This window comes from Marmota flaviventris, chromosome 7, assembly GCF_047511675.1.
Source record: "Marmota flaviventris isolate mMarFla1 chromosome 7, mMarFla1.hap1, whole genome shotgun sequence".
Lineage (NCBI taxonomy): Eukaryota > Metazoa > Chordata > Mammalia > Rodentia > Sciuridae > Marmota > Marmota flaviventris.
In genome coordinates, this window is record NC_092504.1 from 61,122,848 (window position 1) to 61,147,683 (window position 24,836).

General features: G+C 39.1%; 1 protein-coding gene across 1 annotated transcript in view; it reads left to right on the top strand.

Annotated features, from left to right (window-relative positions):
- Window positions 1–5,212, top strand: part of Shroom3 (shroom family member 3) — a 108,456-nt gene extending 103,244 nt beyond the window's left edge. The window contains exons 9-10 of the mRNA XM_071614349.1: window positions 239–511; window positions 2,931–5,212. Of these exons, the coding sequence (XP_071470450.1) occupies window positions 239–511; window positions 2,931–3,299 (642 nt within the window). The 3' untranslated portion in view covers window positions 3,300–5,212. The remainder of the gene's footprint in view (window positions 1–238; window positions 512–2,930) is intronic.
- The last annotated feature ends 19,624 nt before the right edge of the window (window positions 5,213–24,836 follow it).

Sequence of the window (24,836 nt, forward strand, 5' to 3'; positions counted from 1 at the left end):
ATCAGGCCATGTGTAGGCAGGTGCTGGCCCTTGGGACTGAATGGGTTCAGGGAAAACCGTTGTAGACATTCAAGGGAAGGAAAGAATATTATGGCCTGCTGTCCAGGAGTGGGCCTTATAGAGCAGGGGTGCATTCTGCTGAGCCTTGGAGAAAAGAGAAGCTGTGGCTGGAAGATGTGAATCCTCCTCCTCACTTTGACTGCTGCTGGTGATGTTCGCTGTCTCTTTGTCATTACAGGCTGAGCTTATTGAAAGCCTCACCCACAAGCTGGAGACGCTCCAGGAAGCCAAGGGGAGTCTGCTCATGGACATCAAGCTTAATAATGCTTTGGGAGAAGAGGTGGAGGCTGTGATCAGTGAGCTCTGCAAGCCCAATGAGTTTGACAAGTACAAGATGTTCATAGGGGACCTGGACAAGGTGGTGAACCTGCTGCTCTCCCTCTCGGGGCGCCTGGCCCGTGTAGAGAACGTCCTTAGCGGCCTTGGTGAAGACGCTAGTAATGAAGAAAGGGTATGTGGCCTAGCAACTCAGTTCAGCAAGTTTTTCCTGTGAGCACACAAACGTAAGAGCGGTGCTATTAGACAGGATCCCTTCTCTCAAGAAGATAAAATAGAGCCAGGTGCACCAGCACACACCTGTAATCCCAGTGGCTCTGGAGGCTGAGGCAGGAGGATTGCAGGTTCAAAGCCAGCCTCCAAACTTAGCAAAACCCTGTCTCAAAAAAATAAAAAGATCTGAGGATGTGGCTCAGTAGTTAAGCACCCCTGGGTTCATAGTTAAGCACCTCTAGGTTCAATCCCTGGTTACCCCCGCCTCCCCGCCCAGAAAAAGATGATGATAAAATCACTTTGGAGCTAGGAGGGAATAGATGACCAAGGTAGAAGATAGCATCTTCCATGCCAAGATGTGATGAGGCTGACACTTAAGGTCAGAGACTGCTGAGATTCCCTCACCCACCTCCTCCTCCCTTTCTTTCTAGAATAAGATAAAAGCAAGATGATAGATATTGACATTTAATAAATAGAGACAACAAAACTGTTAGGCATTTTGAGGGTGCACTGGGGTGTCTCCACCATACCCAGGTCTGGAAGGAAGAGGACAGGTAACAGCAGTATCGATCTCATTGGATAAATGCACCAGATGTTCTGTGTCACGCACTCTGAGCTTACATGCTTTCTGTGTGGTCTCCCTGGATCCTTCCCATACTACATCAGCATCGGTTTTTATTAAGAAACCAAGTTTGACGCCTTGGGGTTGTTTTCTGGGTGGAGAAAAGATATTTATAAGATAAAACTTTTAACTTTGTACCTTTCCCCGCCAGGCATTATTATGTAAGATCTGACAGGCTGTTTAGGAGGATTTAGGGCAAATACACATGAGCCTCTGATAATCCTAAATAAGCTAATTGGTACTGAAGGATATTTAACTGATCTTATTTCTTGACTAATTTACATTTTAATTTTTCTCAATCATTTTGGTCTGAACAGCCTGAAAGAATAAATTCTAATTTTTTAAAATTTAAAAACAACGTTCATGTCAGTTTGTTAGATTTTTAAAAAGAAAAGAAAAGCACATTAAAGATTTTTATAGGCTGGGTGTGGTGGTGCATGCCTGTAATCCCAGTGGCTCAGGAGGCTGAAGCAGGAGGATCACAAGTTCAAAGCCAGCCTCAGCAATTTAGCAAGACCATAAGCAACTTAGGAAGACCCTGTCTCTAAAATATTTTAAAAGGACTGGGGATGTGGCTCAGTGGTTAAGTACCTCTGGGTTAAAGCCTTGATACCTTGATACAAAAAAAAAAAGATTTTTACAAAGCATATTTAGCTCTGATGAGGTATGCTACTGCTAGTTGTGGTGGCACACACCTATAATTCCAGCTGCTCGGGAGGATTACAAGTTTGAGGCCAACCTCAACAATTTAGCAAAGTCCTGTCTCAAAATAAAAAGGGCTGGGGATGTAACTCAGTGGTGGAGCACCTCTGGATTCAATCCTCAGTACCAAAAGAAAGACAATAAAGTGTGTTACCCTACCTTTGCGCTTGTGCAAGAAAGTCTTAGAATATGAAATCAATATCCTTGATGGATTTCTCTCATTTTCTTTCTAGAGGCCTGAAAAAGAAACCTGAAAAAAAAAATCAAAACTGATTTCTTTAGAGATGGGAAATATAATAGCCCAGTTGTCATTGTGGATGAGGGAGAGGTTCTCAAACTTTAAAAAATTTTCAAAATACCACTATGAAATCCTGTTAAAACAAAACTTCTGGGCTATGCCAGGTGCGATGGCACACACCTGTAATTCCAGCAGCGCAGCTCTGGAGGCTGAGACAGGAGGATTGTGAGTTCAAAGCCAGCCTCAGCAAAGGCAAGGCACTAAGCATCTCAGTGAGACTGAGTTTTGTATCTCCAAATAAGATACAAAAAAATAGGGCTGGGGATGTGGCTCAGAGTACCCCTGAGTTTAATCCTTGGTACAAAAAAAAAAAAAATCTTCTGGGCCACCCCCACAGTTTTTGATTCAGCAGGTGAAATTGAGGCTGCAAATTTGCATTTCTAACAAGTTTCCAGGTGCTGCTGCTGCTGCTGACCTAGCAGCCACACTTGAGAAACACTCTGGCACTCAAGGTACCTTGCTGATTGCCCTTTAAAGCCCATGGCCAGAAAGTCAGGTCATTACCCCAGCCATCTAATGTTCCCCTCTCAACCTGAAGCTACCAAACCACTGTACAAGGGAGAGAGCTATGTAATGTACAGCCTAGGGGTGAGAAGTTGATTTTCAAAACATTATTTTCCTAACAACAATTGAAATAAAAACCGAACAACTGAAGTAGAAACTTTATTTTGCCGTCCTGCGAAGGTTGCCTTTCAGGGAGCTTGGCTCTTTTCTTCCTTCCCTGTGCCCTTTGCTGATCTGTCCGTTTTGCCCTGGCAGAGCTCTCTGAACGAGAAAAGGAAGATGCTGGCTGGGCAGCACGAGGATGCCCGGGAGCTCAAGGAGAACCTGGATCGCAGGGAGCGAGTGGTGCTGGACATCCTGGCCAATTACCTCTCGGAGGAGCAACTCCAGGATTACCAGCACTTCGTGAAAATGAAGTCGACACTCCTCATCGAGCAGCGGAAGCTGGACGACAAGATAAAACTGGGCCAAGAGCAGGTCAAGTGTCTGCTGGAGAGTCTGCCCTCGGACTTCACTCCCAAGACCGGGGCCCTGGCTCTGCCTCCAGACCTCACCAGCGAAACGACTCCTGTTGGGGGATGTACTTTCAGTGGCATTTTTCCAACATTAACCTCTCCACTTTAACCTCTCCTAAAATACCCCACCAAAAGATCCCGGCTTCTCTCAACACTATTTAATCTAAAAAAAAAAAAAAGTTTCAGTACAAACCACTGTATAAACTACATGGGTTATTGGGGCTTTCCTGGATAAGAGGAAGAAAGTTCTATTCAGGAAGAAGCCTGGTTTTTCCTTCTTGCCCTTCATGATTCATCTTTTGAGAGCTTGAATGCTGCTGGAAACTTTCCCCCTTTCAATTGTTACTTTGTAGTAGAAAGAAAGTTAATGAAACTGTGAGGACTGGTTGGAGGGTGTTGATTGCTCGTTTAGGTTTTAACCGGCTGAGGTGACATAGATCAGTGTGTCACCCTCAGGAATGTATCCACAGTGGCCTTTCGTGCTGGTGGGCAGGGTACCCTGACGGCAGGGTGCAAGTACCATTGATGAAGGGTCTGCGACAGCCTTAAAAAGACACACATTGAGAAGAAACTTGCAAAACCTTGAACATTGTTATTTATATTTTTAAAAATGAAAAAGATCATTATGTTTGTGTGCTAACCACTTATTTGATTCTATTTTGTGGTGGATGTAGACGTTCACGTCTGAGCTTTGTATTTTGTGAAATAATGAAGAATTCCAAAGATAGTCATATTGAGCGTGCAAACAGTTTTTTTCTTACACTTTGGTCCTGTCTGATTTTTAAAAATACAAGTAGACAGTCTACACTGGCCTTAGGCTGAGGACTGGGGAATCCCAGTTTCCATTGCTGCCAGGTGTCTATATTTCCTCTGTCTTAAACAAGACACAGGAGCGTGCACACACACACACACACACACACACCTTCCCCAGCAGGAAGGCTCCATGCAAAGTGGTTGTCACAGCACTCTCAGCATTTCCTGTCATTATCACTGTGGGGGAGACAAAGCTAAGTGTTATTAATAAGGACAATACTCAAACAATAGGAACCAGAGGAAGAATTCCAAACTCCAAGCCAATGCAAAACTGAATTCATGCTGTCCTCTTATACATTTTTTTTTTTTTTTGAGTTGGGGGTCTTGCTAAATTTCCCAAGTGGGCAGTCAACCTTCAATCATCCTGCCTCAGCCTCCTGAGTAGCTGGGATTATAAATGCATTGATGCTTTCCTTTTAAAGTTAGTTTTTTCTAAAATGTCCAACCTAGTCATTATACTTTTTATTAAAAAACTTCCTCCTTAACCTCTGAAGATTGATTCTGCACTATCATGTTTCAATAATGACACCTCAGAGGGGTTCTGTAGCCTCTGTTGGGTTTTGTTGTTTTTCTGGTTGTTCAAGTTGTAAGCTGTCCAACTGGAAGGATGAGAAGGAGGTGAGGGGCCAGGAGCAAGGCTCCTCAGAGCCACTGGGATGGCAAGAGCCTCATATACTTTGAGCAGGTGGTACATCTGAGCGGTGCTGTTGGTTGGTTGGTTTTTCTCACATGTGTTCAGTCTGTGAGAAAAATTCTGAAATAAAAACTGTGCATCCAACTGGTGGCCACCTCTGTTCACTTGGACTTGCAAGTACCATACAAGCCAGTTACAAAATCCAGAGAGTAAAATTTGTAGGTTAAAAAAATGATGAGGCTGGGTGTGGTGCCACATGCCTATAATCCCAGCATCTCAGGAAGCAGAGACAGGAGGATCATGAGTTCAAAGCCAGCCTTAGCAATTTAGCGAGGCACTAAGCAACTCAGTGAGACCCTGTCTCTAAGTAAAATACAATATATTTTTAGTGACTGAGTGACTGAGTGCCCTTGAGTTCAATTCCCAGTACCAAATAAAAAACAAACAAACAAACAACAACAACAACAAAAAACAGAAATGATGAGGATACCAAATGCTCCTTTTTGTCTTACTATATTTTAATTATTTCATGACATTTTGTCTTCTGGTTAAGAATATCAATACTGTAGTTCTGGGGGCAGGGGTTGTGGCTCAGTGATACAGCACTTGCCCAGCATGTGTGAAGCACTGGGTTCCCATTCTCAGCATAGCATATAAATAAATAAACAAACAAGGTTCATTGTCAAGGTTCATTAAAACTATATTGATGGTCTTTACTAACTTAGAAGCAATAGGCCACCCAGAAGTTTCTTACAAGCAATCAGCCAAAGCTATTGCTTTATACTTTGGAGTTTATATAATGTGTCACTCCTTTGACAGCGTCTTGTTACCCAGGAATGTTTTCAAAAGCTTCTCTCATATCAGAGAGAACATTCAACAGCCACACTAACAATCATTCTGAAATAAAAACTGTGCATCCAACTGACATCCATCAGACTTAGGCCAACCCAGGATCCTGAAATCAACTCCAGTTTGTAACTGTGTGTGTCTGGATCCTTGCAGTTAGACCAGATTGAAGCCAATCAGTGAATGTCTACAGATGTTCTGTTCTTAATGAAATTCCTCAGAATAATTCTAGGGCTCCCAGCTCCCAGCAGCTTTAAGATTATTCTTCAGGATGTGACTGGGGAACATTTTTGCATGGTGAGTCTTTCTCCATGACTTTTCTAATCCTTTCATGCAAAAATAACCCCCTCTGCAGAGTGACAGGTATGCTGCTTGGCATGCCACAAGCTTATGACCCTTCCAAAATTATATCCTTTCTTTTGTTACACTGCAATGGTGTTCCCTTGTTATATGAAGTGTGTGAGGTAGTAAGTGGGACTTCAAAATCTAATTCTTAGGTGGATGTGGTATTTATTAGAATGGGACTTGACCTCGGTACTTTGATGAAATCACTCATCCAACTTTCAGAGTTTACTTTTAAATACTTTGAGCTAGAAAAGAAGCCTATGCCTTTATCCTTTTTCTATTTTGCATTCTTCTCAAACTATTAAATAATCATTTATAGTAGAAGCCACCCATGTTCCTCCTAACAATATCCAACATGTTGTCAGTCAGGGTTTCAGAACATAGGTGACAGCACTGTGAATGTTCATAGTCATGAATTTTAGAGAGACACTTCCCATTACAAACCAGGTGGGTTAGTCTTGCAATACTCCAAATAAGGATGATCCACAAACCTGTGAAGCTCCAGGAAAGTACAGTGTCCTGCAACAAAAACCGATGGCCTCTACCTTCTGGGCCACTTGAGAGGTTCCTGGGCCTGTTGCTACATGTCCTCCTTTGACTCAGCCTTTTCTCATGCTGTTTTCTTGTGGTGGCTGCTAACCCCAAAGAATGCAGGAAGGAGCCATAGTGAGAGTATCCGAGTTTCTCTAAGAGACACTGCTGAAACCAAACGTATTTTCCTTTGCTCCAGGGGAACATTTTAGGTCTTGTTTTGCACAGCTGGTTTCCAGACTGGCAAGTTTCAGTCAGCCCTTAAGAATCAGCGACTGCCTTGAGCTGAGGAGTGAAGGCCTGAGGTCCTTAGAGGGACTCACAGGAGAAACAGCCTGGATTCTCCCACTTTCCTACTACTTCATTGTTAATATCTGATCTAAAATAATTAGAAGTTTTAAAAGTAAATACAGACCTTGAGCTTTACCTTTAGACATATATCTTATTCAAGCATCTTTTATGACAACACTGGGCTTTTTTCTGGATACCCAAGAACATGTTGACATTTTGTTCTTATATGGTTCCAAACTTATTCTCTTTAGTTTTATTATCCATGATATTGCAGGCTTTATTGTGTTAGTTTGGAATTTTTTTTTCTTTTTAGAACAAAATGAGTTTTGTTCACCTTACTGTTAGAAAGAAAGGGGAAAACTTCAACGAGAAACGACAGTTCATCTCCAACAAGGTTTAACAACATGATCAGGAAAATGTGAAGTGGCCATTCTACGCAGATTATTTGGGACAAAGTATGTACTGTTGCCTTAACTCTGGGATGAAGCATGGGATAAAATGATGAAAGTCATTTTCATATCAGACAAGGACACATGAACAGTTTTCTAGTTTTAGACAAAATCTCACTTTTCTTATGAGAGCTCATTTGGACAGTTTAAATCCTGGTTTCTTGAAGTATGGTCAAGTCTGCTGCATCAGAATCCTTTGGAATGCTTGTTAAAAATACCACTTGCTGGGGCTGGGGTTGTGGCTCAGCAGTAGAGCGCTCGCCAAAGACCCTGGGTTGGATCCCCAGCACCACATAAAAATAAATACGTGAAATAAGGATATTGTGCCCAACTACAACTAGAAAATAAATATTAAAAAAGAAATACCACTTGCTGTGACGCATCCAAGTAGGCCGGGAATCTGCATTCTAGTAAGTTCCCTGGTCTATTCTGCTACACAGTCACATTTAAGAGCCACTGGTAGGATCATTCACACAATCTCTATTGCTTATGATCATAAGACTAGCATAGATTCATGTAATAATCCCAGAAGAGTTTTAATTTTTTCCCCACAATATCTTTATTTTATTTTTATGTGGTGCTAAGGATCAAACCCAGTGCCTCACATGTGCTAGGCAAATGTTCTACCACTGAGCTACAAACCCAGCCCCAAGTTTTAATTTTTAATAAAAAAATAAAAGCTAAAAATCTCAAATTCAAAGTCAGTGAAATTTACTTCATAATCCACAAAATTATAAGTTGATATTGTTCCTAGTATCTTTTTATAGCCCCAAGGTAATGATAGGGATTTCTCCCTTGCTCACTCTTCCCTAAATCTGTTTTAAATTTCAAGAAGCTAAGCACTTGGGCTCAATTGCACTAATTATTTTTCCTTAGAAAGAATCAGCTTATCATACACTGTCAGTAATTTGAAGTTCTGCCCTAACTGCAATAATCACCACTGTCCTTTTCAGTGGGGACTTAAAATTTCTGTTACTTCATCACAAATCCCATGCCACATATGAGATAGAATCTCTCTTGTCTTTGATTGGACAATCTAGCTCATAAAAAAGAGTGTGTTATTTTCCTTTGAGAAGTGAAAGGAGCTCACCACTCAGTTTCAAAACCCTAAAATCAAAATTAGCAAAGAAAAAAGTTGCAAAGGAAGAAACAGGCTCACTTACTTCTACTTCATGTTATAAATTCTTGATGAGTGGAAAGGCAGCTGCATTTCTTACTAAAATATCAGTATTAGTATTGATTTACATAGTGGGCCTAACAGGGGAAATGTACATCATACAAGGAAATTCTATATGGCCACATTCTATATGACCACAGCCTATAAGGAAATTCTATATGGCACCCTACAGTGTCCAAGGAAAGAGACTTGGAAAGGGACCCCTCCCTAAACGGGCTCAGACCTCCTTGGGAAACTGAACTTGGCACACATAGAAGGGAGGGTGGCTAGTTTGCCCAGGTTAGACATGGTATGTAGTCCCTGGGCAAGCCACCCTCTAAAGTACAGGCAGGTACAATCTATCCACAACCAACAGCCTGGCAATGCACAGGGAGCTGGGACCTTCAGAAAGGGTGGGAACCCTTTGGGATGCAAATGATCTGACGAGTCAAAGAGCCAGTGATGGCATTAAGCCTTTGGGGCACTGAAACAAGCTAGAAATCTTTCAGGGCTGGGGAGAAAGTTATTACCAGGCTGAGTTATCACACATTCTGGGCACATGATTGGGGCAGAATTCCACCAGATGGCCTCATACCCTCACCACTGACCCACCATTAACCACAAACATCAAGGACATGATCTGCAGCTCACAATGGCTTAACGTAGGGTCTTTTGACTTTCCTACAGTACAAAACATATCTATACAACCATTATTTTTCACTTTCAAAATTGTATTCAATAAATTACATGACATAGTCAACACTGTATTATAAAACAGGAGTTGTATTAGATGATTTTTGCCTGACTGTAGGCTAATGTTCTGAGTGTGAAGGTAGGCTAGGCTGAGCTGTGATGTATTAAATGCATTTTCAACTTATGATAATATTTTCAACTTACAATGGGTTAAGTGGTACACAACCCCATTGTAAGTAAGAGCCATCTGTTGTTCTTTTCTTTCTTCCTGCCCCTCTAGCGCCCTCTACTGAAAAACCTACAGTGTGTTCACTGAAGGGTGAACTTGGAGCAGAGAGGCCATAGATTGATAACCAAACAGATATGGTCTAGATTATTACCCTTGCTTTATATTCTAGAATCATGAAGAACTTTCTAGTTGTTGATTCTGTAATAACCACTTCTCAGACAACAAATAACAATGGGTATCAAATGGACAACATATCTCTTCAAGGAGAGGTCAAAAGGAAAATGTTTAAGGCCGGGGTTATGGCTCAGTCGTAGAGTGCTTGCCTAGCATGTGTGAGGCACTGAGTTCAATCCTTATCACCACATAAAAATTGATAAATAAAATTTAAGAAGGTATCATGTTCATCTACAACCAAAATAATATTAAGAAAAACAAAAGGAAAGTATTTCTAATTTGTTTTCTTTAGATGTGATACAGGCATCTATATTACCCATAATACCCAAATCAATAGAGTCAGAATGTGGCCTATTTACCATCACATATTAGTTTTGTATCTATCAATGTATCTCTTACTGCTAAGTTCTATCTTCATATCCCTCTCTGTATGTCTCTACATCTCTCTTGGTATGTCTCTGTGTGTTTTTGTCTATCTTGACTTCTACCTTTGTCATCTTCTTGTTCTTTTCCAATTATCTATGTGCAACTTACAAAGGAGAAAGTGAGAATGAGAAGAGGGGAAAAAAAAAAAACAGAGGGAAGACCTTAACCAAGTGAAGAAGATACATTTTTTAATTGGAGAGAAAAATTAAGAATTTCACCCCATTCAAGCTAAGAAAGGTACCTAAAAGAAGATTTTTGCAATACCATTTAAATATGTAAGAGTGAAAAAGGACTATTTCCCTTTTCTAATTAAAATGGAATGTAAGAATTGTCTTTGTTTTATAGAATAACTGAGTTATAATAAAATGAAATAACTCAACAAAGAGGGCTCATAGGCAATGGAATGACACTTTTAACTGTCTTCCATCCTGAAGATTAAAAGAGAGTGGAGGGGGCTGCCAGTCCTGGCTGGTGGGTCCAGGCTCCCGGGGTCCAGGCGGTGGAGAAGGATGCGGTGGCCTCAGCAGTGTGGCCTGGGCCGCGATGTCAGAGGCAAAGAGATGGCCTGACCCGCAGGCCCCTTGGAGAGTGGGAGAGCAACAGAGGAGCCAACTGTGACCTGGGGAGTAGGAGGCCGGTTTAAAAGAAAGACCCGTCAAGGTGGAAACATTGTCCGAGGAGAAGGTCATCAAGTTTGCCAAGAAGCCATTTTGTGAAGCCCCTGTTGACTCAAGGCTTTTGATGATGAATTCATATATCGAGACTGTAATTCTTCATGGACCTTTGCATTTGGGAGACAGTGCCCTCAAACATTTCTGTGCAGTTGGGAATGCAGGCTTCTGCTTCACTTTGAAGGAAGCATTAATGATTCATTTCCAGAAGACATGAGAAGAGAGAAGTGAGCCTCTGGTATTATGCAGGTTCCTTGCATTGCCCATGGGCTAGAAGAGAGAAGAGTTGCTTCATGAGATTTGATCCCCTTTTTCCTGAAAAGTTCCACACAGAGTAGGCAAGTCCTTGGATCCCCTGCAAGAAAGTCTTCCGACCTGAAGGTCAGACGTGTCCAGATGTTGACTTGAAGGATATCAGCTCCTAGAAGCCCTCATCTTGGCTGCAGTGTTTCCTCCCATCAATGCAAAGCAAGAAAGTGCAGTTGGCCCTGCACCCATTCTTCTGCATCCATGGTCCCCACCAGCTGGAAATCCAAAACCTATCAGGAAAGGAGTTGTGTCTCTCTGAACAGATACTTCTCTCCTCATTGTTTCCTGGATCTTACAGTATTACAGAGAATGACACTGCCCTTTCATTGTATTAGGTGTCAGAAGTCATCTAGAGATAATGGAAGTGCTAAAGGAAGAAGATATGAAGTGTTTAGATGCAAATACTCTGCCATTTTTGTAAGAGACTTGAGCATGTGTGGATTGGTGTTTTTGGCAGACTTTCAACAAATCTCCCTTGGATTTCCTGTGATGTTTCTGGTTTATGGGCTTGGGAGTGTTCAGGACTTGAGTGTGAGTCAGCCCCATGGGAATGTGGTAGGGGGGCAGTTGGAGCTGTTGTGCAGAACCTCAGTGATGCCTTGTAAGGCCACATCCAACACTGCAAGCAGGAGCCGAGAAGGGAGCCCTCTCCCCATGTGTTCATCTTAACTCTTGTTTTATCCAAAATAATGACTTGTGAAAGGTTGCAGAAATGGAGTCATGCCAAGAAGTTGGGATGTTCTGGGGAGCATGGGATGTCATTCTATTTTGTCTCTGCATTACCATGTGATACCAGGTGGGAACTTGAAGATTGCTCAGACCATGGATTCTCCTTCCCTGGGAAGGGGCTTCTCAAAGCAGCCCTTGTTCCTGTTTCACCTGCTTCCCCAGGAGGACACAACAAGAACTTTCTCACAAGTTGGCCCCTGGTCTTGGTCTTCCAGTCTCCAAATTTGAGAAATAAAATCTGTGCTGTGAAAAAAAAAAAAAGATTAAAAGAGAGAAAATATATATCCACCTACTTGAAACTATTTGTGAATAAATTTATTAAAAGGTAAAAGATAGTCTAATATCTCTGCCAGTGCAAATAGGTAGAACAAAAATGAAATTAAGCTTAAGATATAAAGAACAAACATTTTCCAACCTAACTCAAAAGGTCAAATACAGCTTGATAATGGATAGTTTTGATGTTATTGTTTAAAACTCTAAGGAAACTGCCCAAATTTAGGAATAATTGCTTTAACCTAGGTTTAAAACCCTGAATAGATACTATATTTTCTCACACAGAATACAAGTTCTTTTCTTCCTCCACTTTTTCTTTTTAAAAATCGATTTTCTGGCATTTTCTACAAATCTTACTGAAGTTTTCTTGCTTTTGAATAATAAATTATGAGGAGGAGCTATGCACAATGGTACACACCTGTAATCCCAGTGGCTCGGGAGGCTGAGACAGGAGGATTTTAAGTTCAAAGCCAGCCTCAGCAAAAGCAAGGTGCTAAGCAACTCAATGAGACCCTGTCTCTAAATAAAATACAAAATAGGGCTGGGGATGTGGCTCAGTGGTCAAGTGTCCCTGAGTTCAATCCTCAGTATCCCCTTCCCCATTTTTTTTTCTTTCTTTTTTTTTTTGGAGAAGGATGTAACTGAGGATTTAAAAGGAAATTATAAAGACTTTTTGCAAATGTAACAGAGAACCAAGCATAGTGATGCGCATAATCCCAGCTACTTAGGAGGCTGAGGCAGGAGGATCAAGGCCAGCCTGGATAACTTAGTGAGATTCTGTCTCAAAAAATTTTTAAAAACAGTTGAGGATATAGCTCAGTGAATGAACACCCCTGGTTTAATCCAAAAAAAAGAGAAGGGAAGGGAGAAAAGAAAGAAAATATATTCAAAAAAATTAATGGCAAAAAGCTTCTTAAGCTTGTGGAAGGAAATAAAAACCCAGATCTAGGAAACTCAAAGGACCACAATAAAATGAATTCAAAGAGACCCACACTGGAGACACCTCATAATCCATGTCTAAAATAAAATTGTTTTAAAAGCAGTGAGAAAAAAGCAAATAGCTCCATAAAAGAGAACCCATGTAAGATTCACAGAGGATTTTCTGTGGAAACCTTGCAGGCCAAAAAGGAGGGGGGTGATATATTCAAAATCCTGAAAGAAAAAATTGCCAATAAGGAATACTATACCCAGCAACACCGTCTTTCAAAAAAAGAAGCCGTGGTAAAGACTTTCTCATGTAAACAAAAGATGAGTTGATTTATCACCACTAGGACCTGCATTAAAGGAAATGATGGGGAGGGGGAAGGAGAAGAAGGAGGGAATGTGGTAGGGGGGCAGTTGGCATACAAAAACGAGCACTCCAACACCGAGCCACAACCCCAGCCCCAGCAAGTGGTATTTTTAACAAGCATTCCAAGGGATTCTGCTGCAGTAGTCTTGACCATACTTCAAGAAACCAGGATTTAAACTGTCCAAATGAGCTCTCATAAGAAAAGTGAGATTTTGCTTAAAACTAGAAGACTGTTCATATGTCCTTATCTGATATGAAAATGACTTTCATCATTTTATTCCATGCTTCATCCCAGAGTTAAGGCAACAGTACATACTTTGTCCCAAATACTACATCTTTTCTTATGAAGATACTGGGCTTTTTTCTGGATACCCAAGAACATGTTGACATTTTGTTCTTATATGGTTCCAAACTTATTCTCTTTAGTTTTATTATCCATGATATTGCAGGCTTTATTTTGTTAGTTTGGAATTTTTTTCTCTTTTAGAACAAAATGAGTTTTATTCACCTTACTGTTAGAAAGAAAAGGGAAAACTTCAGCCAGAAACAACAACTCGTCTCCAGCAAGGTTTAACAACACGGTCAGGAGAATGTGAAGTGGCCACTCTGCACATACTGGGAGAAGAAGAATGGAAAAAACTATGTTATATGTATTTATGAATATGTCAAAATGAGCCCCACTATTATGTACAACTATAAATGCACTAAAGAAATAAGAAAAAAAGGGGGCCAAAAGGAGTTTCTTGAGCAGAAGAAGGAAGAAATTAATTCATAACATGAAATTATATGCAAGTATAAATCTCACTGAACAAAGTAAAACAATCTGAAATGATCTGACACTGTAACTGTATCTCTAGAACAAAGGCTAAAAGTTAAAACTATTAAAAACAATTAAATCAAGCCCAACACAGTAACACAACCTGTAATCCCAGCTACTCAAGAGGCTGGACCAGCCTCAGCAACTTAGTGAGAACTGTCTCAAATTTTAAAATAAAAAGGCCTTGGAGTATAACTCAGTGGTAGAGCACTTGCTTAGTGGAAGGCTTTATGTTCAATTCAAAGAAAGAAAGAAAAAGCAAAAAAGCAAGAAAAAAAGAAAGAGAGAGAGAGAGGAAGAGAGAGAGAAAGAAAAATACTAAAGCTACAATAATTTGTTAAGGATACAAATTATTTTAAAAACAAAATTTTGACTTTACAAACATAAAACATGGAAGAGGGAGAGTAAAAATGTGGAGGTTTTGTATGCAAAGCTGTTACTAGTTTGAAATAGCCATCTATAAGCATAGATGTTTTATATGAGCCTCAGGGTAACCACAAAGCAAAAGTCTTTAATAGATACACAAAGAATAAAAGAAAGAAAACATTCAAACATATCGCAAAAGAAAGCCATCAAGCCATAAAGAAAAGAACAAAGGACATAGAAAACAACCAGAAAATAATTAACAAAATGACATTAGTAAATACCCATCTATCAATAATTACTTTGTAAAAGGGTTAGATTCTCCAATTAGAAGGTATAGGGAGGGCTGGGGTTGTGGCTCAGTGGTAGCGCGCTTGCCTAGCATGTGTGAGGCCCTGGGTTTGATTCTCACCACTACATAAAAAAAATAAAGGTATTGTATCCATTTGCAGCTAAAAATATTTTTTTTAAAAAAAAGGTATAGGAGTGACTGAATGGATTTAAAAAATAAGACTCAACTAGGTGATGCCTACAAAAGATGCTTCACCTTAAAGGATTCTCATAGACTAAAAGTGAAGAAATTGAGAAAGATATGCAAAGGGAACCAAAACAGAATAGGGGCCATACTTATTTCAGACAAAATACACATCAAGTCAAAAACTGTAAAAAAAAAAAAAAAAGACAAAGAAGAACATTATATAGTGATAAAGGGATCAGTTCAGCAAGAGAATAGTACAAGTAAAAATACACATGCACCCAACATCATAGCACCTAAATACATAAAGCAAACATTATGAGAACTGAAGAGAGAAATAGACTATAACACAGTAATATGAGGAGGTTTCAAGAGCCGACTTCCAGTCAGATGTGGTTACACACAACTGTATTCCCAACTACTTGGGAGGCTAAGGCAGGAGGATTCCAACTTTGAGGCCAGCCTGGGTAACTTAGTGAGAACTGTCTCAAATTTAGAAAGGGCTTGGTGAGAAGGAAAAGTGGAAGGAGACCGGGAAGGGGAGGAAGGGAAAGAAGAGGAGGAAGAAGAACAGAAGGAAGAAGAGAAAGAGAAAAGAAAAGGAGGGGGAAAAGGAAGAGGAGGCAGAGGAATAAGGAAGAAAAAAGATCCCACTACCAACATTGGACAGATCATCCACAAAATAAGGATAAACAACAAAGAAACATGGAACCTGAACTACACCTTAGACCTAATAGACATATACAGAACATTGTACCCCACAGCAATAGATGACACGTTCCTCTCAAGTGCACACAGACTATTCCCCAGGATAGTCATATGTTAGGTCACAAAATAAGCCTGAATAGATTTCAGAAGACTGAAATAATATCTAGTATCACTTCTGACCACAAAGATATGAAATTAGAGATCAGTAACAGGAGGAATTATGGAAAATTAACATATATGTGTAAATTAAGCCATATTCTACTGAACAACCATTGAGCAAAAGAAGAAATTAAAGAGAAAATTTTTTAAAATATCCAGAGACAAAAATTAAATATAAACACAGCCTACTAAAGCTTATGAGTACTAGGTAACAAAAGCAGTTCTAAAAGAGAATTCGTAGCCATAAACCCCTACATAGACAAATAAGACCTCAAATAAACAAATGAACACTCACCTCAAAGAACTAGAAAAAGAACTAAGCCCAAAGTTAGCAGAATGAAGAACAAAAACCAAGCAAATATAAATGAAATAGAAACTAGAAGAGAAATAGAAAAGATCAACAAATATATGAGTTGATTTTTTTTTTTTGAAAAGCTTAACAAAGATGTTTTCTGAGGCAGAGAAACACAAAGGATCATAAGAGACTACTATGAACAAATAAATGACAATAAATTGAATGACCTGGAGCAAATGGATAAATTCCTAAGCCATAATCTACCAACACTGAATCACCAAGAAATTATAATTGGAACAGACCAGCAACAAGTAATGAGATTGAATTGGTAATTCAAAGTCTCCCATTGAAGAAAAGCACAGAACCCGGTAGCTGCACAGCTATATCTTATCAGTCACTTCAAGAACTAATACCAATCTTCCTCAAATTCCTCCAAAAACTCGAAGAGGAAGGAGTATTTCCAAATTCACTTTATAAGTCCCAGGCAAAGACACAAGAGCTGGGCGTGGTGGTACTTGCCTATAATCCCAATGGCTCAGGATGCTGAGGCAGGAGGATTGCGAATTCAAAGCTGGCCTCAACAGTGAGGTCCTAAGCAACTTAGCAACCCCTATCTCAAAATAAAATATAAAAATATAAAAAGGACTGGAGATGTGGCTTAATGGTTAAGCACCCCTAGGTTCAATCCATGGTAGAAAAACAAACAAAAAAAATTAAAAAAAAAAAAACATAACAGAAGAAATAGCCTATAGGCCAATGTTCATGATGAAGACAAAAAAAAAATACTCAAAATACTAGCAAAACATATTCAATGGTACATTAAAAGGATCATTCACCATGATCACCATGTCTCTGGATAGGTTTGATATGTGTACCATATTAATAGAATGAAGGACAAAAACCATATGATCATCTTAATAGATGTATAAAAAGCATTTGACAAAATTCAACATTGGTTCGTGATAAAAACTCTCAACAAATTAGGCATAAAGGAATGTTTCTCAACAACATAAAGGCCACACAAGTTCACAGCTAACATCTTAACTGACAATGAAAAGTTGAAGGCTCTGCCTCTAAGATCACGAACAAAACAAAGATTTCCTTGGATTAGAAAAAATAAAACAAAACAAAAAACCCACGATTTCCACTCTACATAATATTGGAAATCCTAGCCAGAGCAATTAGGCAAGAGAAAGAAAGAAAAGTCACTCAAATAGTGAAGGATAAATGATATGGTCTCTGCTGATAACATTATGGTCTCTGCTGATAACATGATCTTATATACAGAAAACCATATAGACACCACCAATAAACTCTTAGAACTGATAGACTTCTGTAATGTTACAGGATAGAACATCAGCTTACAAAAATCAGTGGTATTTCTCTATACTAACAATCAACAGTCTGAAAAAGAAATTAAGCAAACAATCTTCCTTCACTTAGGCTGGGCAACATAGCAAGATCCTGTCTCATTAAAAAAAAAAAAAAGAATAAGGATAAAATATTATGAGGAAAAAAATTTCCTTCACAATAGCATAAACAAATAAAGTACAATGAAGTAAATTTAACCAAAAGATTTGAAAGATCTATATATGCGGAAAACTGTAAAATATTGATGAAAGAAATTGAAGTTGACACGAACAAAAGGAAAGATATTTCACGTTCATGGATTGGAAGAATCAATATTGTTAAAATATCCTTACTACCAAAGCAATTCATAGATTTAATGAAATCCTATCAAAATTTCAATGTCTTTAAAAACGGAAATCAAAATCTAAATATGTATGAAACCACAAAACACCCCCAAACCTAAAGCAATATTAACCAAAAGAAACTAAGCTAGAGGCTGGAGTTGTGGCTCAGTGGTATAGTACCTGCTTGGCACACAGAAGCACTGGGTTTGATCCTCAGTACCACAGAAAAATCAATCAATCATATAGAGGTTTTTTGTATCCATCTACAACTAAAAAATATTTTTTAAAAAAACTAAGCTAGAGGCATCATGCTACTGGATTTCAAAATATGTTACAAAACTATAGTTATCAAAACTGCCTGGTAATTGCATAAAAACAGAAATATTAACCAATGAAATAGAATAGAAAGCCCAGAAATAAACCCACACATCTACAGTCATTGATTTTCTACAAAGGAGCCAAGAATATACTATGAGAGTAGACAGTATCTTCAATAAATGATGTCAGAAAAACTAGATATTCACATGCAAAGAATAAAAAAAGGAAGCTTTATTTCACCACTTTTGCCAGAAGCAACTTGAAATTAATTAAAGAGTTAAACATAAGACCTTAAAACCGCAAAAATTTTTAGAAAAAAAAATGGGAAAATTTCAGGACATTGATCTAAGCAGTGATTTCTTGGTTATGACCCCCAAAACACAGGCAATGAAGGTAAAAATAGACAAATGGGAGGGTCTCCAACTAGAACACTCTGCACAGTCAATGAAACGATAAAGACAACACGAGCTTTGGAGAAACCATAATCACATTATCAAAAGGAGCTAATATTCAAAATATTCAAGGAACTCAAACTAGTCAGTAACAGAATAAATAATTTCATTTAAAAATAAGCAATGGACTTGAATAGACATTTTTCAAAAGATAACATTCAAATAGCCAACAAATATGTGGAAAAATACTCAACATCTTTCCCTTGTTCATGGCAACATTATTCACATAGACGAGATATCAAAACAACTCAAACTCTGTCAGTGGATGAACACATTTTTTAACATGTATATACACACAGTGGAATACTACTCAGCTTTAAAAACAACAGGAAACTGTCACCTGAAACCACATGGATGAACCTGGGGGACATTATGTTAAGTGAAATAAGCCAGACACAAAGAGACAAATACTATATGATCTCACTTACATGTGGAATCTAAAAAAGTTGATCTCAAAGGAGAATAGATTAGTGATTACTAACAGCTGGGGGGTGGGAATGACTGGGGACCTGGAGATGCTGGTCAACTAGCAATGAGTCTCAGAAGGAATAATTTCTGGTGTTTTACTGTTCAGCACCATGATTATAATTAATGACGATGTACTTCATATTCAAAGTGGCTAAAAGAGAATATTTTTAAACATTCTTACCACAAACAAATAGTAAATATTTGAGGCAATGAATGCGTTAGTCTAATTTGCTCATCCTGTAATGTATTAAAAGAACTGAAATCAGCATGTCAGAAATGTACCCCATAATATACATTGTACCAATAAAATATATACAAATATCTCATTGATTAAAAGTAGAACTTTTTTCAACAGCAACAACAAAATCAAATGGAAAGCTACCTAATCATGTGCTTAGTCTCAGCTCAGGAGGTCAGTTTGAGTGTGACTGATGCGTGTCCAGAGGTGGATAAAGAGTAGAACGCATCAGGAAGGGGGTGCAGCAGGAAGCGCGTGGATCCCTCAGTACTCTGGATAGTTAAACTTGTGCATTGGCAAGGCTAACTGAGAAGATAAAATGTCTTCTAACAAAAATAGAAGTAGATAGCTCTTCAGATCAGTATGATCAGAAATCAGTGGGAGGTATCTAACAAAAGGCCTTTTATCTCTAATGCATAAATATATTTTTTTCCTTATGCATTACCAAGTTCATAACCGAGATCCTATAGAAAAAGAAAAATTAACAAGAGAGAAGCTTACCAACTGATTAATATAAGTTTTACATGACATCATGCCTTCAGAAATGCAGACCCGAAAAAAGAGGGGAGCTGATGTTCTGACGTAGTTTGATGCAGAGAGGACAGCCACGGAGATGGGTGGCTAAAAGCGTTCTGAACTAATGGTGATAAACTGGGGCAAGTTTGCAAGGCCTGTTTGTTCAGATTCTTCTCTGTGTCTTTGTGTCTCCTGGCTTTCCTCTGTGTGGGGGGAGGACCTGTCTGGAATGAGGGTCTTATGATCTAACTGGGGAAAAGGCAGAGAACTCTCCTACAGCCTGCTTTAGAGAAGCTCTTGCTGTTTTCTCCAGTGCCAAGCTGGATTATTTTAGGGAAGTGTCCTGAATCCTGTCTTATGTTACAAATAAATACATTAAATTTGTATTTTATATTATATAAAAATACAAGTGAAAAGAAAACAATTTTAAAATCTTAGACAAAGAATTAAATAGACATTTCACAAAGGGAGATATAGGAATAGCCAATAAGCACAAGTAAAGTTGAGCAACATCTTTAAATTATCAGGGAAATGCCAATTTAAAACACATGGGATTCCATTTAATTCATTACAGTGACTAAAGTCTAGTGTTGATATGTGGGGGAAATGGGTTCCTCCTGGTGAACATGTAAGCTCTTTGAATAACTGTTTGGTAATTTGCTAAATAATTAAACATTTATTTACCCCATGATCTAGCAATTGGACTTTTAAGTGTTTATTTAGAGAAATAAAAACACAGATCACCCCAACTTAACAATGGTTACACTCAATGATTTTTCAAGGTGTTGTGAAAGCAGTGTGCATTTGGTAGAAACTGTACTTCAGTTTGATCTTTTCCCAGGGTAGCAATACTCTTTCATAACATTGGGTGGTGGCAATGAGCCTCAACACCCAGTCAGCTATGTAATCACATGGTCACCATATATAAAATAGGCTTTATGTTAGACAATTCTGCCCATCCATTGGCTAATGTAAGTTCTGAGTTAAGGTAGACTATGCTGTGCTCTGGTGTTCAGTTAAGTTAAATGCATATTTGACTTGTGATACTTTCAACTTTACAATGGGTTTTTCAGGACATGACCCCATTGTAAGTCAAGGGACATCTATATATGTCCATTAAAAAACTTGTATAAGTGCCGCAGTCTGGCTGGGCACAATTCACCGCAACTTGTCAAGCAGGAACAAACTTTATTTTTAGAACGCAATGCGCACCACATGAGCTCTCCAGGAATTCCCTCAGAGACCAACTGCCACCACTGGCTTCCAGCGAGCCTCTCAACCCCCACTCCTCCGGCTCTTGAGGCTGATTGGCTGGGTCGCATGGGAGGAGCCAAAAGAGTCCCCCAATGAGCAGCTCCGTGGTCTGCAAGGGCGGGGGAAACAGCCCAATGAACATCACCGCAGAGGAGCCAATCAGCTGGCAGCTGAAAGTTTGCTGGGCCTCGGTGAGCCAATCAGCTGGAAGTCTGCTGGGGCCGCTCTGGCTGTGGCTCTCAACATATAAGAATCTTCATGGCAGTTTGAATCACTATAGTTGAATAATTTAAATCAACCCAAAATTCATCAATAAGTAAATAGATTAATCAAAATTGCTGCATATTAATGCAATGGAATACTAGTCATCACTTTTAAAAAGAAAGAACTATTGATACATATAAAAACATGGTTGAAATGCAAAACCATTGTGTTAGGCAAAAGAAGTAACACACATAAGAATAACATACTGTTTAATTCTATTTGAAGTTCTAGAATAGGTAAAACTAATCCATAATGATAGACATGAGAAACTGGCAGCAGGGATGGAGGGAAGCTAATTGAATGAAATGAGCAAAGGGAAATTTTTGAAATTATAGAAATATCTAGTATCTTGTTTTGGGTGGTGATTCTATGTGATGAGGTTCAAATGACCCTACATCAAAATTTAGCACTTTGAACTAATTGAGAAACTGCCAGTATAGGGAGGTCTTTTTGACCTTCCCCACACTTTTCCTCTGAAGCAGATCATAAAGATGGGAAGGGTTTTTTTCATTTTTCTCTGAAGCAGGTCATAAGACCCTTATGTGAAAGATGACATCATGGAGAGAGAAGATGGCAGGCCAGAGGGAGGCAGCATTCTGTATTGCTCCGTGATCCAGATCTCACCTAGTCAGAATACTGCCTCTCAGAGAGTGTTAGAGGACCCCTATACAGATGATTTCCACAGAAATCACCAACACGTGACTCCCCACGCAGGGCTCTGAGCCTCAGTGTTCGAGCAGGACTACAGACTCCTGGCTCCTGAAACCCAAAGCCGGAAGTTCTAGCCCATGCATGGCTCTCAAGTGCTTAGCAGAATCACCTATCAGCACCTCTGCAGAACTCCAGACTTCGCTCCACTCCCACGCAGGTCACTCAGCTGCTACCTAACCACAGCACAACACCATTGCCCAACTCCCCTCACCTCATCAGACACCCTGGCACTGGAAACAGACTTCCTCCATCTTGGATCACCTTTCTCGCCATATTTGGTGGGGGCAGCTCCCAGATCAGGTCTCCATCTGGCCAGATACCAGGTTTCCAACTCCCCCTCTCCCCAGAAGCGATAACTCAACACAGTAACTGCCCAACAGAGGTGTGCAGTGCAACCAGGGAGCCGCCCATGGGAGCCCCAGTGTGAGAGATTCCTCAACTGGGAACTGCTAAGGGAAAGGGAAAACATGGCTAAAGTTTAGAGTCTAACAGAGAGATCAGGAATTGGGAAATCTCCAGGCAGATAGGGAGATAGTACCAGGTGCTCAAGTCATACCAGCAGTCCAAAAACCAACCCATGAAGTGCAGTCTCCCTGCAGGGACTGGCTGGTGGCACTCCTCACTTCCAGGAGCCCTGCACCAGGACCAGCCTTCCCACCCTGGTTACCTCCACCATCCTGAGGGCAGAGACACCAGCTTACAACAGACAACCCCACCTATTGGATGAGAAGAGAAGCAGGAAAGATATGGGTATCTAAAACTAGCAACAACTCTGGTTACTTCCTTCTAGTATTTTTTCTCTGTCTTTCTCTTCTACCCCTCTCTCCTCCAGCCCTCACACAATATATGTGAAACCAAGAACTTTGCAAGACATAGAATTTTGAGGACTGAGTCATCTGAATAATATAATATAGAGGTGTTGTATATGCCCTTTTTTTCTTTTTTCTTCTTTCATTTTCCCCCTACAAATTTTACTATTTTAACATCATATATTTTTCTAAATACATATGTTTGTTTGTTTTATGTACTCTACTGTCTTCCCACATACTTGTCTACCCTAAATTACTTCCTGTCTATTCTCTTGCTACTAACCCTCTTCATTAGATTTCTCTTTCACACTTCCTAAGATATACTAACTCTATATCATCACATCCTGCCTCCTCAGCACATCGTCCTACAACCCACCCCCAGTTCATTGTCCACCGTCAGAAACTGTAAACCTTTTTCAAAACTACTGAATGTATTTCAGTTAATAATTGAATCCAACATTTCTGTACATTGAGACTAAACTGTAAACGTCTTAATAACAACAGATTGTTCATAGGTGGTATATTGTTGATATTGCCATCTATTAGCATTGTCCTTCCCCACAAAGAGATCTTGGAACCCTACAAGAGCACTACAAACCTATGGGGTAAAAACAATAACACCTCAGACCGACAGAGCTTGAAAGGAAGATACACGAGCAACATGAAAAGACAAGGGAAGAAAGTGCCCCAAACAAATCGAGACACCACATCATTAGAATCATTGGCAGCCATATCAGAAGAAATTACAGAGAAGGAGTTCAGGATGCACATGGTTAAAATGTTCTGTGAACTCAAGGAAGGTATAAGAGAGCAAACACAGGTAGTGAAAGATCACTTTAACAAGAAACTACATAAACAAATAAAGGAAGCAAAAGATGACCTTAAAAGGGAGATAGAGGTTCTAAAAAAAAAAAAATCTAAACAGAAATTCTTGAAATGAAAGAAACAATAAACCAAATTAAAAGCTCAAATGGAAGCAATACTAACAGAGTAGATGACTTGGAAGATAGGACATCAGACAATGAAGATAAAATATATAATCTTGATAAGAACATAGACCACATGGTGATAATTGTAAGAAACCACAAGCAGAACATTCAAGAAATATGGGATAGTATTAAAAAGACCAATTTTAAGAGTTATTGGGATAGAGAAAAGCAGAGGTCCAAACTAAAGGAATGAACAATCTATTTCATGAAATTATATCAGAAAACTTTCCAAACATGAAGAATGAATTGTAAATCCAAATTCAAGAAGCCTAAAGGACGCCAAATGTACAAAATCACAACAGATGCACACCAAGGCACATCATAATGAAAATTCCCAATATACAGAATAAGGAGAGAATTGTAAAAGCCACGAGAGAAAGGAATCAGATTACACATAGGGGAAAATCAATTAGGATAACGGCAGATTTTTCAACACAGACCCTGAAAACTAGAAGATCCTGGAACAACATATATCAAGCTCTGAAAAAAAAATGGGTGCCAACCAAGAAACTTGTATCTAGCAAAATTAAGCTTTATATTTAAAGATGAAATAAAAACTTTCCATGATAAACAAAAGTTAAAAGAATTTATAGCTAGAAAACCAGCACTACAAAAAATCTTTGGAAAAATATTCCATGAAGAGGAAACAAAAAACAACAATGAAAATCAGAAGAGGGAGATAGTACCCTAAAGGAAAAACCAACCAAAGAAGAAAATCAAGTCAAGTTAAATAACAAAAATGATCAAATATGGCTGGGAATACAAACCATGTCTCAATAATAACCTTGAACATTAATGGCTTAAACTTACCAATCAAAAGACATAGACTAGCAGATTAGATTAAAAAAAAAAAAGACCCAACACTATGGTGCCTCCAGGAGACTCATCTGATAGGAAAAGACATACACAGACTGAAGGTGAAAGGTTGGGAAAAATCTATATTTTCTATAAAGTAGACTTCAAGCCAAAGTTAATCAAAAGGGATAAAGATGGACATTACATACACACATACCAAATAATGGTGCAGCTATGTTCATCAAACAAATTCTTATTAAGTTCAAGAGTCAAATTGACCACAACACAATAATCTTGGGTGACTTTAACACACCTCTCTCACCACTGGATAGATCTTCCAAACAAAAGTTGAATAAAGAACCTATAGCAATAACACAATCAATAACTTAGACTTAACTGACATATATAGAATATTTCAACCTGCATCAAGCAGATACATTTTCTTCTCAGCAGCACAAGGA